This window comes from Pelophylax lessonae, assembly GCF_965119305.1.
Source record: "Pelophylax lessonae genome assembly, chromosome: 13".
NCBI classification, from domain to species: Eukaryota; Metazoa; Chordata; class Amphibia; order Anura; family Ranidae; genus Pelophylax; species Pelophylax lessonae.
This window is the reverse complement of record NC_138780.1, coordinates 93,103-108,230: the sequence shown is the minus strand read 5'-3', so window position 1 is coordinate 108,230 and position 15,128 is coordinate 93,103. Positions and strand designations below refer to the sequence as shown.

At 44.6% G+C, this 15,128-nt stretch overlaps 1 protein-coding gene across 1 annotated transcript in view; it reads right to left on the bottom strand.

Moving 5' to 3' along the window:
• Positions 1-15,128, bottom strand: part of LOC309569056 (V-type proton ATPase catalytic subunit A-like) — a 40,645-nt gene that overhangs the window by 6,296 nt on the left and 19,221 nt on the right. The window contains exons 9-12 of the mRNA XM_082274817.1: positions 11,762-11,876; positions 10,959-11,022; positions 9,550-9,753; positions 3,174-3,268 (exon numbers count right to left, since the gene is read on the bottom strand). Of these exons, the coding sequence (XP_082130943.1) occupies positions 3,174-3,268; positions 9,550-9,753; positions 10,959-11,022; positions 11,762-11,876 (478 nt within the window). The remainder of the gene's footprint in view (positions 1-3,173; positions 3,269-9,549; positions 9,754-10,958; positions 11,023-11,761; positions 11,877-15,128) is intronic.

The following is a 15,128-nucleotide window of genomic DNA, read 5'->3' as shown; positions in this document are numbered from 1 at the left end:
AGTAGAAAATTTAATTTTTTTTCTTAAAATGTTTTTTTTTTTTATTATATCGCAAAAAATAAAAAGAGGTGATCAAATACGACCAAAAGTAAGCTCTATTTGTGGGGAAAAAAGAACATACATTTTGTTTGAGTACAGCATTGCATGACTGCGCAATTACCAGTTAAAATCACACAGTGCCAAATTGCAAAAAAATAGCCTTGTCATTAGGGGGGCAAAACCTTCCCGGTCTAGAAGTGGTTAAAAAGTGATAATAAATTGGTTGCTACAGGCAATATCACTTTTACTGCAGTTTTCATGCAATCGTCACTGTGTGTATATAGATGGTCAGAAGAGAAGAGGAGATTACGGGGGGATATGATCACCATGAGAAATACATAAGGGGGGATATGATCACCATGAGAAATACATAAGGGGGGGATATGATCTCCATGTATAAATACATAAGGGGGGGATATGATCTCCATGTATAAATACATAAGGGGGGATATGATCTCCATGTATAAATACATAAGGGGGGATATGATCTCCATGAGAAATACATAAGGGGGGATATGATCTCCATGAGAAATACATAAGGGGGGATATGATCTCCATGTATAAATACATAAGGGGGGGATATGATCTCCATGTATAAATACATAAGGGGGGGATATGATCTCCATGTATAAATACATAAGGGGGGGATATGATCTCCATGTATAAATACATAAGGGGGGATATGATCTCCATGAGAAATACATAAGGGGTCCATATAGTGAACTTGGTGTTGAGTTTTTCACTTTAAGGTCAACACAGAGGACAAGGACAACTCTTTATGTCCAGAGGAAAAGAGATTTATTCTCCAGGTGCGGAAAGGTTTCTTCACAGTAAGAGCTGTGAAAATGTGGAATAGACTCCCTCCAGAGGTGGTTCTGGCCAGTTCCGTAGATTACTTTAATAAAGGCCTGGATTCTTTCCTAGGTGTACATAATATAACTGGGGAATAATATTTATAGGTAAAGTTGATCAGGAAGGAAATTTTCCCCTGCTGTAGTAAATTGGATCATTCTTTGCTGGGGTTTTTCGCTTTCCTCTGAATCAACTGCGGGTATAGGATGGTGTATATGGGATTGTATGGTTGGGGAGGGTATAGGATTGTGTATATGGGATTGTATGGTTGGGGAGGGTATAGGATTGTGTATATGGGATTGTATGGTTGGGGAGGGTATAGGATTGTGTATATAGGATTGTATGGTTGGGGAGGGTATAGGATTGTGTACATGGGATTGTATGGTTGGGGGGGGGTATAGGATTGTGTATATGGGGTTGTATGGTTGGGGCGGGTATAGGATTGTGTATATGGGATTATATGGTTGGGGAGGGTATAGGATTGTGTATATGGGATTGTATGGTTGGGGTGGGTATAGGATTGTGTATATGGGATTGTATGGTTGGGGGGGGGGTATAGGATTGTGTATATGGGATTGTATGGTTGGGGAGGGTATAGGATTGTGTATATGGGATTATATGGTTGGGGAGGGTATAGGATTGTGTATATAGGATTGTATGGTTTGGGAGGGTATAGGGTTGTGTATATGGGATTGTATGGTTGGGGAGGGTATAGGATTGTGTATATGGGATTGTATGGTTGGGGAGGGTATAGGATTGTGTATATGGGATTGTATGGTTGGGGAGGGTATAGGATTGTGTATATGGGATTGTATGGTTGGGGAGGGTATAGGATTGTGTATATGGGATTGTATGGTTGGGGTGGGTATAGGATTGTGTATATGGGATTGTATGGTTGGGGCGGGTATAGGATTGTGTATATGGGATTGTATGGTTGGGGAGGGTATAGGATTGTGTATATGGGATTGTATGGTTGGGGAGGGTATAGGATTGTGTATATGGGATTGTATGGTTGGGGAGGGTATAGGATTGTGTATATGGGATTGTATGGTTGGGGTGGGTATAGGATTGTGTATATGGGATTGTATGGTTGGGGTGGGTATAGGATTGTGTATATGGGATTGTATGGTTGGGGTGGGTATAGGATTGTGTATAGGGGATTGTATGGTTGGGGGGGGGGTATAGGATTGTGTATATGGGATTGTATGGTTGGGGAGGGTATAGGATTGTGTATATGGGATTGTATGGTTGGGGAGGGTATAGGATTGTGTATATGGGATTGTATGGTTGGGGTGGGTATAGGATTGTGTATATGGGATTGTATGGTTGGGGAGGGTATAGGATTGTGTATATGGGATTGTATGGTTGGGGTGGGTATAGGATTGTGTATATGGGATTGTATGGTTGGGGTGGGTATAGGATGGTGTATATGGGATTGTATGGTTGGGGAGGGTATAGGATTGTGTATAGGGGATTGTATGGTTGGGGAGGGTATAGGATTGTGTATATGGGATTGTATGGTTGGGGAGGGTATAGGATTGTGTATATGGGATTGTATGGTTGGGGTGGGTATAGGATGGTGTATATGGGATTGTATGGTTGGGGAGGGTATAGGATTGTGTATAGGGGATTGTATGGTTGGGGAGGGTATAGGATTGTGTATATGGGATTGTATGGTTGGGGTGGGTATAGGATTGTGTATAGGGGATTGTATGGTTGGGGTGGGTATAGGATTGTGTATAGGGGATTGTATGGTTGGGGTGGGTATAGGATTGTGTATAGGGGATTGTATGGTTGGGGTGGGTATAGGATTGTGTATAGGGGATTGTATGGTTGGGGAGGGTATAGGATTGTGTATAGGGGATTGTATGGTTGGGGAGGGTATAGGATTGTGTATATGGGATTGTATGGTTGGGGAGGGTATAGGATTGTGTATATGGGATTGTATGGTTGGGGAGGGTATAGGATTGTGTATAGGGGATTGTATGGTTGGGTTTTCTTCATTGTTTTTTGTTGGTTGAGCTGGATGGAATTGTGTCTTTTTTTAACCTGATTAACTATGTAACTTTGTACAGCCCCACCCACAACCACGCCCTTCCCGTATATCAGATACAGAGCCCCTATTCATGTTGTACTCATTTGTTTCCACTGAAAAGAGAAAGAATGTTTAATTGATCTTCAGTCTATATTGGATGAAAAACTTCAACCCCAATGCAGACCACAATATCCCTTGTTTGAATTCAGAGTGCCCCTTAACCTGAGCCTAAGAAGGTTGCTGATACCTGTCATAGGCGGAGTAGCCATTCTGCTGGAGGAAATCATCCTTTATCAGTTTAGCAACTTCCAAGGTGATCTTATCCGCTTCAGCTAGTGAGGCCTACAAGACAAAGACATTAAGATTCCCAGATCCCCATAGACCTCACATATCCCCAATAGATCTCACATATCCCCCATAGACCTCAAATATCCCCATAGACCTCACATATACCCTAAATACTTCACATATCCCCATAGATCTCACATATCCCCATAGATCTCACATATCCCCCATAGATCTCACATATCCCCCATAGATCTCACATATCCCCATAGATCTCACATATCCCCCATAGATCTCACATATCCCCCATAGACCTCACATATCCCCCATAGATCTCACATATCCCCCATAGACCTCACATATCCCCCATAGACCTCACATATCCCCCATAGACCTCACATATCCCCCATAGACCTCACATATCCCCCATAGATCTCACATATCCCCCATAGATCTCACATATCCCCCATAGATCTCACATATCCCCCATAGATCTCAAATATCCCCATAGACCTCACATATCCCCCATAGATCTCACATATCCCCATAGATCTCACATATCCCCCATAGATCTCACATATCCCCCATAGACCTCAAATATCCCCATAGACCTCACATATCCCCCATAGACCTCACATATCCCCCATAGACCTCACATATCCCCCATAGACCTCACATATCCCCCATAGATCTCACATATCCCCCATAGATCTCACATATCCCCCATAGATCTCACATATCCCCCATAGATCTCAAATATCCCCATAGACCTCACATATCCCCCATAGATCTCACATATCCCCCATAGACTTCACATATCCCCATAGATCTCACATATCCCCCATACACTTCACATATCCCCATAGATCTCACATATCCCCATAGACTTCACATATCCCCATAGATCTCACATATCCCCATAGACTTCACATATCCCCATAGATCTCACATATCCCCCATAGATCTCAAATATCCCCATAGACCTCACATATCCCCCATAGATCTCACATATCCCCCATAGACTTCACATATCCCCATAGATCTCACATATCCCCCATAGACCTCACATATCCCCATAGATCTCACATATCCCCATAGACTTCACATATCCCCATAGATCTCACATATCCCCCATAGATCTCAAATATCCCCATAGACCTCACATATCCCCCATAGATCTCACATATCCCCCATAGACTTCACATATCCCCATAGATCTCACATATCCCCCATAGACCTCACATATCCCCATAGACCTCACATATCCCCCATAGACCTCACATATCCCCCATAGATCTCACATATCCCCCATAGATCTCACATATCCCCATAGACCTCACATATCCCCCATAGACCTCACATATCCCCCATAGATCTCACATATACCCTAAAGACTTCACATATCCCCATAGACCTCACATATCCCCCATAGATCTCACATATCCCCATAGACCTCACATATCCCCCATAGACCTCACATATCCCCATAGACCTCTCATATCCCCCATAGATCTCACATATCCCCATAGATCTCACATATCCCCCATAGACCTCACATATCCCCCATAGATCTCACATATCCCCCATAGACCTCACATATCCCCATAGATCTCACATATCCCCCATAGACCTCACATATCCCCATAGATCTCACATATCCCCCATAGACCTCACATATCCCCTATATACCTTACATTTTCCCCATATACCTCACATATACCCTAAAGACTTCACATATCCCCATAGACCTCACATATCCCCCATAGATCTCACATATCCCCCATAGACCTCACATATCCCCCATAGACCTCAAATATCCCCCATAGATCTCACATATCCCCCATAGACCTCACATATCCCCATAGATCTCACATATCCCCCATAGACCTCACATATCCCCCATAGACCTCAAATATCCCCCATAGATCTCACATATCCCCCATAGATCTCACATATCCCCCATAAATCTCACATATCCCCCATAGACCTCACATATCCCCATAGATCTCACATATCCCCATAGATCTCACATATACCCTAAATACTTCACATATCCCCCATAGACCTCACATATCCCCCATAGAACTCACATATCCCCCATAGACCTCACATATCCCCAATAGACCTCAAATATCCCCCATAGATCTCACATATACCCCATAGATCTCACATATCCCCATATACCTCACATATCCCCCATAGATCTCACATATCCCCATAGACCTCACATATCCCCCATAGACCTCACATATACCCTAAAGACCTCACATATCCCCATAGACCTCACATATCCCCATAGACCTCACATATCCCCCATAGACCTCACATATCCCCCATAGATCTCACATATCCCCATAGACCTCAAATATCCCCCATAGACCTCACATATCCCCCATAGATCTTACATATCCCCTATATACCTTACATTTTCCCCATATACCTCACATATCCCCCATAGACCTCACATATCCCCATAGACCTCACATATCCCCCATAGATCTCACATATAGCCATAGACCTCACATATCCCCATAGATCTCACATATACCCTAAAGACTTCACATATCCCCATAGACCTCACATATCCCCAAAGATCTCACATATCTCCCATAGACCTCACATATCCCCATAGACCTCACATATCCCCATAGATCTCACATATCCCCCATAGACCTCACATATCCCCCATAGATCTCACATATCCCCCATAGACCTCACATATCCCCATAGACCTCACATATCCCCATAGACCTCACATATCCCCCATAGACTTCACATATCCCCTTAGATCTCACATATCCCCCAAAGATCTCACATATCCCCATAGACCTCACATATCCCCCATAGATCTCACATATCCCCATAGACCTCACATATCCCCCATAGATCTCACATATCCCCCATAGATCTCACATATCCCCATAGATCTCACATATCCCCCATAGACCTCACATATCCCCATAGATCTCACATATCCCCCATAGATCTCACATATCCCCATAGACCTCACATATCCCCATAGACCTCACATATCCCCATAGACCTCACATATCCCCTTAGATCTCACATATCCCCCAAAGATCTCACATATCCCCATAGACCTCACATATCCCCCATAGATCTCACATATCCCCATAGACCTCACATATCCCCCATACACTTCACATATCCCCCATAGATCTCACATATCCCCATAGACCTCACATATCCCCATAGACCTCACATATCCCCATAGACCTCACATATCCCCCATAGACCTCACATATCCCCCATAGACCTCACATATCCCCCATAGATCTCACATATCCCCATAGACCTCACATATCCCCATAGACCTCACATATCCCCCATAGACTTCACATATCCCCATAGATCTCACATATCCCCCATAGATCTCACATATCCCCATAGATCTCACATATCCCCATAGACCTCACATATCCCCCATAGATCTCACATATCCCCATAGACCTCACATATCCCCCATAGACTTCACATATCCCCATAGATCTCACATATCCCCCATAGATCTCACATATCCCCATAGACCTCACATATCCCCCATAGATCTCACATATCCCCATAGATCTCACATATCCCCCATAGATCTCACATATCCCCATAGACCTCACATATCCCCATAGACCTCACATATCCCCATAGACCTCACATATCCCCCATAGATCTCACATATCCCCATAGACCTCACATATCCCCCATAGACCTCACATATCCCCCATAGACCTCACATATCCCCCATAGATCTCACATATCCCCATAGACCTCAAATATCCCCCATAGACCTCACATATCCCCCATAGATCTTACATATCCCCCATAGACCTCACATATCCCCCATAGACCTCACATATCCCCCATAGATCTCACATATCCCCATAGACCTCACATATCCCCATAGACCTCACATATCCCCCATAGACCTCACATATCCCCCATAGACCTCACATATCCCCCATAGATCTCACATATCCCCATAGACCTCAAATATCCCCCATAGACCTCACATATCCCCCATAGATCTTACATATCCCCTATATACCTTACATTTTCCCCATATACCTCACATATCCCCCATAGACCTCACATATCCCCATAGACCTCACATATCCCCCATAGATCTCACATATAGCCATAGACCTCACATATCCCCATAGATCTCACATATACCCTAAAGACTTCACATATCCCCCATAGACTTCACATATCCCCATAGATCTCACATATCCCCCAAAGATCTCACATATCCCCATAGACCTCACATATCCCCCATAGATCTCACATATCCCTATAGACCTCACATATCCCCCATAGACTTCACATATCCCCATAGATCTCACATATCCCCCAAAGATCTCACATATCCCCATAGACCTCACATATCCCCCATAGACCTCACATATCCCCCATAGACTTCACATATCCCCATAGACCTCACATATCCCCCATAGATCTCACATATCCCTATAGACCTCACATATCCCCCATAGACTTCACATATCCCCATAGATCTCACATATCCCCCATAGATCTCACATATCCCCCAAAGATCTCACATATCCCCATAGACCTCACATATCCCCCATAGATCTCACATATCCCTAAAGACTTCACATATCCCCCATAGATCTCACATATCCCCCATAGATCTCACATATCCCCATAGATCTCACATATCCCCCATACACTTCACATATCCCCCATAGATCTCACATATCCCCATAGACCTCACATATCCCCATAGACCTCACATATCCCCCATAGACTTCACATATCCCCATAGATCTCACATATCCCCCATAGATCTCACATATCCCCATAGATCTCACATATCCCCATAGACCTCACATATCCCCCATAGATCTCACATATCCCCATAGACCTCACATATCCCCCATAGACTTCACATATCCCCATAGATCTCACATATCCCCATAGACCTCACATATCCCCCATAGATCTCACATATTCCCATAGATCTCACATATCCCCCATAGATCTCACATATCCCCATAGACCTCACATATCCCCATAGACCTCACATATCCCCATAGATCTCACATATCCCCATAGACCTCACATATCCCCCATAGATCTCACATATCCCCCATAGACCTCACATATCCCCATATACCTCACATATCCCCTATATACCTTACATTTTCACCATATACCTCGCATATCCCCCATAGACCTCACATATCCCCCATAGACCTCACATATCCCCATATACCTCACATATCCCCCATAGACCTCACATATCCCCATATACCTCACATATCCCCTATATACCTTACATTTTCACCATATACCTCGCATATCCCCCATAGACTTCACATATCCCCATAAATCTTGCATGTTCCCCATAGACCTCACAAGTCTCCCATAGACTTTGGGTGTTCTCCACAGACTTCATATATCCCCCATAGACCTTGCGTGTCCTCCACAGACCTCATATGTCCCCATATACCTCACATATTCCCCATATACCTAGCAGATCCTATGCAGACCGCACATATGCCCCAAAAACCTCACATAGCCTCCATAGACCTCGCGTTTCCTCTACAGACTTCACATGTCCCCCATAGACCTCAAATATTCCCCATATACCTCGCATGTTCTCCACAGACCTCACCTTTCCCCTGTAGACCTCACTTGTCCTTCACAAATCTCACATGTCCCCCATAGACTTTGCGTGTCTTCCGCAGGCCTCACATGTCCCCCACAGACCTTACACATCCCCCATAGACCTTGTGTGTCCCCCACAGACCTTACACATCCCCCATAGACCTTGTGTGTCCCCCACAGACCTTACACATCCCCCATAGACCTTGTGTGTCCTCCACAGACCTCACATATCTCCCATATACCTTACATGTCCTCCACAGACCTCTCATGGCCCCCACAGACCTTGTGTGTCCTCCACCAAACCTCACATATCCCCATAGACCTTACATATTCTCCATATACCTTATGTTTCCTCCACAGACCTCACATATCCCCATAGATCTCACATATCCCCCATATACCTCGCATGTCCTCCACAGACCTCACATATCCCCCATATACCTCGCATGTCCTTCAAAGACCTCACGTATCCCCCAGAGACCTTGCATGTCCTCCACAGACCTAAAATATTCCCCGCAGACCTCACATGTCCTCCACACACCTCATATGCCTGCCAATGACCTCGCAAGTCCTCCCCATACCTGGCGTATTCCCCATAGAGCTTACATGTCCCCCATAGACTGCACAGGAAAGATGTTTGTGCTTGGAGAGGGCAGTACATGCAAGGACATATCTCATATATATTGTCTCACCTTTCCCACCAGCTGGACAATCTCTGCTAGGTCTTCCTCCTCCTGAAGGATCTCTTTGGCTTTGGTTCGGAGTGGTACTAATTCAGCAAAGTTCCTCTCGTAATATTCATCCAATGCCCTCATGTACTTGCTGTAACTGATGAGCCAGTTCACAGATGGAAAATGTTTCCTTTGGGCCAATTTCTTGTCTAGACCCCAGAACACCTATCCGGGGGCAAAAGAGAGGATTCAGCTTTACATATCGCTCCCGTAACATACACCGCTTTCATTATTACATTTTACATTGCACACAGTGCTGGACGCCTCCCAGTAACCTCAGACAAACAAGCCAGTATGATAAATGACATCTAACCCTAATTCGATCTCTAACTAAAACCCTAACCTTTAACCCTAACCTCTAACTAAACCCCTGACTATAACACTAGCTATAACCCTAACTTTAACCCTAAACCCCTGACTATAACACTAGCTATAACCCTAACTTTAACCCTAAACCCCTGACTATAACACTAGCTATAACCCTAACTTTAACCCTAAACCCCTGACTATAACACTAGCTATAACCCTAACTTTAACCCTAGCTCTTAACTCAAACCCCTAACTCTAACCTTAACCTCCAACCCTAACCTCTAACCCTAACCCCCATCTCTAACCCTAAATCTAACCCTAACCCCTAACCTTTAACCCTAAACCCCTAACTATAACACTAGCTATAACCCTAACTTTAACCCTAAACCCCTAACTATAACACTAGCTATAACCCTAACGTTAACCCTAAACCCCTGACTATAACACTAGCTATAACCCTAACGTTAACCCAAGCTCCTAACTCAAACCCCTAAATCTAACCCTAACCCCTAAATCTAACCCTAACCCCTAACTTTAACCTTAACCTCCAACCCTAACCTCTAACCCTAAGCCCCTTCTCTAACCCTAAATCTAACCCTAACCCCTAACCTTTAACCCTAAACCCCTAACTATAACCCTAACTCTAACCCTAGCCCCTAAATCTAACCCTAACCCCTAACTTTAACCCTAACCTCCAACACTAGCTTTAACCCTAAGCCCCTTCTCTAACCCTAAATCTAACCCTAACCCCTAACCTTTAACCCTAACTTTAACCCTAGCTCCAAACTCAAACCCGTAAATCTAACCCTAACCCCTAACTGTAACCGAAACCCCTAACCCCAACCTCTAACCCTAACCCCCATCTCCAACAGTAACCTCTAACCCTCACCCTAACTGTAGCCCTAACCTCTAACCCTCACCCTAATGCTAGCCTTAATCCCAGGGGAAATGATGACATGGATTAGGCAAGGGCCCCGTATGTCCTTTGTGATAGATAAGGGAAATTTCTATTACTTCTGCTCATTGTTCAGTGGGATTGGTTCCATGCAATAGATGCCTACCTGCACAATACCCAGAGTGGCTGATGTAACCGGATCGGAGAAGTCACCACCAGGTGGGGACACGCTGTGAAGAGAAATTATTATAACTGAGACCTATTACTAATGCAAACAAACAAAGGCCCCAAACTATTAGGAATTTACTCTACCCCATTCCATACAATGGAACTTCACAAGCTCCATAGCTGCAGAACCTCCTCCCAATAATTGTTGGTCATAGATGTGTAGTTATTCAAATTGGCTAAGCTATTCACTCCATGAAACTGCATATAGTACATTCTATCTGTGAAAATGGGGGCAAATTTAAATGTTATTAGACTATTGTCGCTCCAGGCAGAAGGTTATTTATTCATACAGAATAGAGTGAGTCAGGAAAATACCACATTATGGCCACTAGATGAAGCTGTTCATCATAGGAAACAAATATTTACTATATTCATCAGTTCCATCTAGTGGCCATAATGCAGTATTTTCTTGATTGAATCTATTCAACATAGATTAATAACATTTGACTTGGAGAGAAAATAGTCTGCAAGCACATCATTTCCTCTAATCACATAGAATGAATGCGAATGCAGTTTCATTGGACAAAAATCTCTACAAATGTTCTTTAAATCCTCCCCATGCTGTATACAACAAGCACTTCATTATCTGATTGGGCATTATGGACCACCAGTCCAGGCATGAGATGGAGGGATGGAGGTTTTCTTTAAACTCATTTCCAGGTTGTTCAGAAGGTCATTCTTGGGTAGACTGGATCATGGATTGGCAAACATGGCCGCTGCTACACAGATTGAGTCACTCACGCTCCAACAATGCTGACGCTGCCTTCTCTCTGAGGACTTCCCAGACACCGGACTCTTCCTGCCCGCTCATAGAAGGAGGCCAAGCGGGCACCAAGGTACGCTGGGTAACCACTGTCTGTAACACAAATCATTTCACACATGAGAAGGAGGCCAACTGGGTGATCTGCTGGCACTGGACCTCTAATAAAATGGCTGCTCCCTACTGTTCCCGAGACCCAACAAATGAGACCCTTCCATATCCATCATACTGTCCTCTACTGTCCCTGAGACCCAACAAATGAGACCCTTCCATAGCCATCATACTTCCCTCCACTGTCCCTGAGACTATACAAATGAAACCCTTCAATATCCATCATACTGTCCTCTACTGTCCCTGAGACCCAGCAAATGAGACCCTTCCATATCCATCATACTGTCCTCTACTGTCCCTGAGATCCTACAAATGAGACCCTTCCATATCATCATACTTCCCTCCACTGTCCCCGAGATCCTACAAATGAGACCCTTCCATATCCATCATACTGTCCTCTACTGTCCCTGAGACCCAACAAATGAGACCCTTCCATATCCATCATACTGCCCCCTACTGTCCCCGAGACCCAACAAATGAGACCCTTCCATAGCCATCATACTGTCCTCTACTGTCCCTGAGACCCAACAAATGAGACCCTTCCATATCCATCATACTGCCCCCTACTGTGCCTGAGATCCTACAAATGAGACCCTTCCATATCCATCATACTGTCCTCTACTGTCCCTGAGACCCAACAAATGAGACCCTTCCATATCCATCATACTGTCCTCTACTGTCCCTGAGACCCAACAAATGAGACCCTTCCATATCCATCATACTGTCCTCTACTGTCCCTGAGACCCAACAAATGAGACCCTTCCATATCCATCATACTGTCCTCTACTGTCCCTGAGACCCAACAAATGAGACCCTTCCATATCATCATACTTCCCTCCACTGTCCCTGAGACTATACAAATGAAACCCTTCAATATCCATCATACTGCCCCCTACTGTGCCTGAGATCCTACAAATGAGACCCTTCCATATCCATTATACTGTCCTCTACTGTCCCTGAGACTATACAAATGAAACCCTTCAATATCCATCATACTGCCCCCTACTGTGCCTGAGATCCTACAAATGAGACCCTTCCATAGCCATCATACTGTCCTCTACTGTCCCCGAGACCCAACAAATGAGACCCTTCCATAGCCATCATACTTCCCTCCACTGTCCCTGAGACTATACAAATGAAACCCTTCAATATCCATCATACTGTCCTCTACTGTCCCTGAGACCCAGCAAATGAGACCCTTCCATATCCATCATACTGTCCTCTACTGTCCCTGAGATCCTACAAATGAGACCCTTCCATATCATCATACTTCCCTCCACTGTCCCCGAGATCCTACAAATGAGACCCTTCCATATCCATCATACTGTCCTCTACTGTCCCTGAGACCCAACAAATGAGACCCTTCCATATCCATCATACTGCCCCCTACTGTCCCCGAGACCCAACAAATGAGACCCTTCCATAGCCATCATACTGTCCTCTACTGTCCCTGAGACCCAACAAATGAGACCCTTCCATATCCATCATACTGCCCCCTACTGTGCCTGAGATCCTACAAATGAGACCCTTCCATATCCATCATACTGTCCTCTACTGTCCCTGAGACCCAACAAATGAGACCCTTCCATATCCATCATACTGTCCTCTACTGTCCCTGAGACCCAACAAATGAGACCCTTCCATATCCATCATACTGTCCTCTACTGTCCCTGAGACCCAACAAATGAGACCCTTCCATATCCATCATACTGTCCTCTACTGTCCCTGAGACCCAACAAATGAGACCCTTCCATATCATCATACTTCCCTCCACTGTCCCTGAGACTATACAAATGAAACCCTTCAATATCCATCATACTGCCCCCTACTGTGCCTGAGATCCTACAAATGAGACCCTTCCATAGCCATCATACTGTCCTCTACTGTCCCCGAGACCCAACAAATGAGACCCTTCCATATCCATCATACTTCCCTCCACTGTCCCTGAGACTATACAAATGAAACCCTTCAATATCCATCATACTGCCCCCTACTGTGCCTGAGATCCTACAAATGAGACTCTTCCATATCCATTATACTGTCCTCTACTGTCCCCGAGATCCTACAAATGAGACCCTTCCATATCCATCATACTGCCCCCTACTGTCCCTGAGACCCAACAAATAAAATCCTTCCATATTCATCATACTGCCCCCAATTGTCTCCGAGATGCAACAAATGAAACCCTTCCATATCCATTATACTGTCCCCTACTTTCCCTGAGACTCAAAAAATAAGACCTTTTCATATTCATCATACTGCCCCCTACTGTCTCCGAGACCCAATAAATTAGACCCTTCCATATCATCATACTTCCCTCCACTGTCCCTGAGACTATACAAATGAAACCCTTCAATATCCATCATACTGCCCCCTACTGTGCCTGAGATCCTACAAATGAGACCCTTCCATATCCATCATACTGCCCCCTACTGTGCCTGAGATCCTACAAATGAGACCCTTCCATAGCCATCATACTGTCCTCTACTGTCCCTGAGACCCAACAAATGAGACCCTTCCATATCCATCATACTTCCCTCCACTGTCCCTGAGACTATACAAATGAAACCCTTCAATATCCATCATACTGCCCCCTACTGTGCCTGAGATCCTACAAATGAGACCCTTCCATATCCATCATACTGCCCCCTACTGTGCCTGAGATCCTACAAATGAGACCCTTCCATAGCCATCATACTGTCCTCTACTGTCCCTGAGACCCAACAAATGAGACCCTTCCATAGCCATCATACTTCCCTCCACTGTACCTGAGACTATACAAATGAAACCCTTCAATATCCATTATACTGTCCTCTACTGTCCCCGAGATCCTACAAATGAGACCCTTCCATATCCATCATACTGTCCTCTACTGTCCCTGAGACCCAACAAATAAAATCCTTCCATATTCATCATACTGCCCCCAATTGTCTCCGAGATGCAACAAATGAAACCCTTCCATATCCATTATACTGTCCCCTACTGTCCCTGAGACTCAAAAAATAAGACCTTTTCATATTCATCATACTGCCCCCTACTGTCTCCGAGACCCAACAAATGAGACCCTTGCATATCCATCATACTGTCCTCTACTGTCCCCGAGACCAAACAAATAAAATCCTTCCATATTCATCATGCTTCCCCCTACCGTCTCTGAAACCCAGCAAATGAGACCCTTCCATATTCATCATACTGCCCCCTACTGTCCCTGAGACCCAACAAATAAAATCCTTCCAT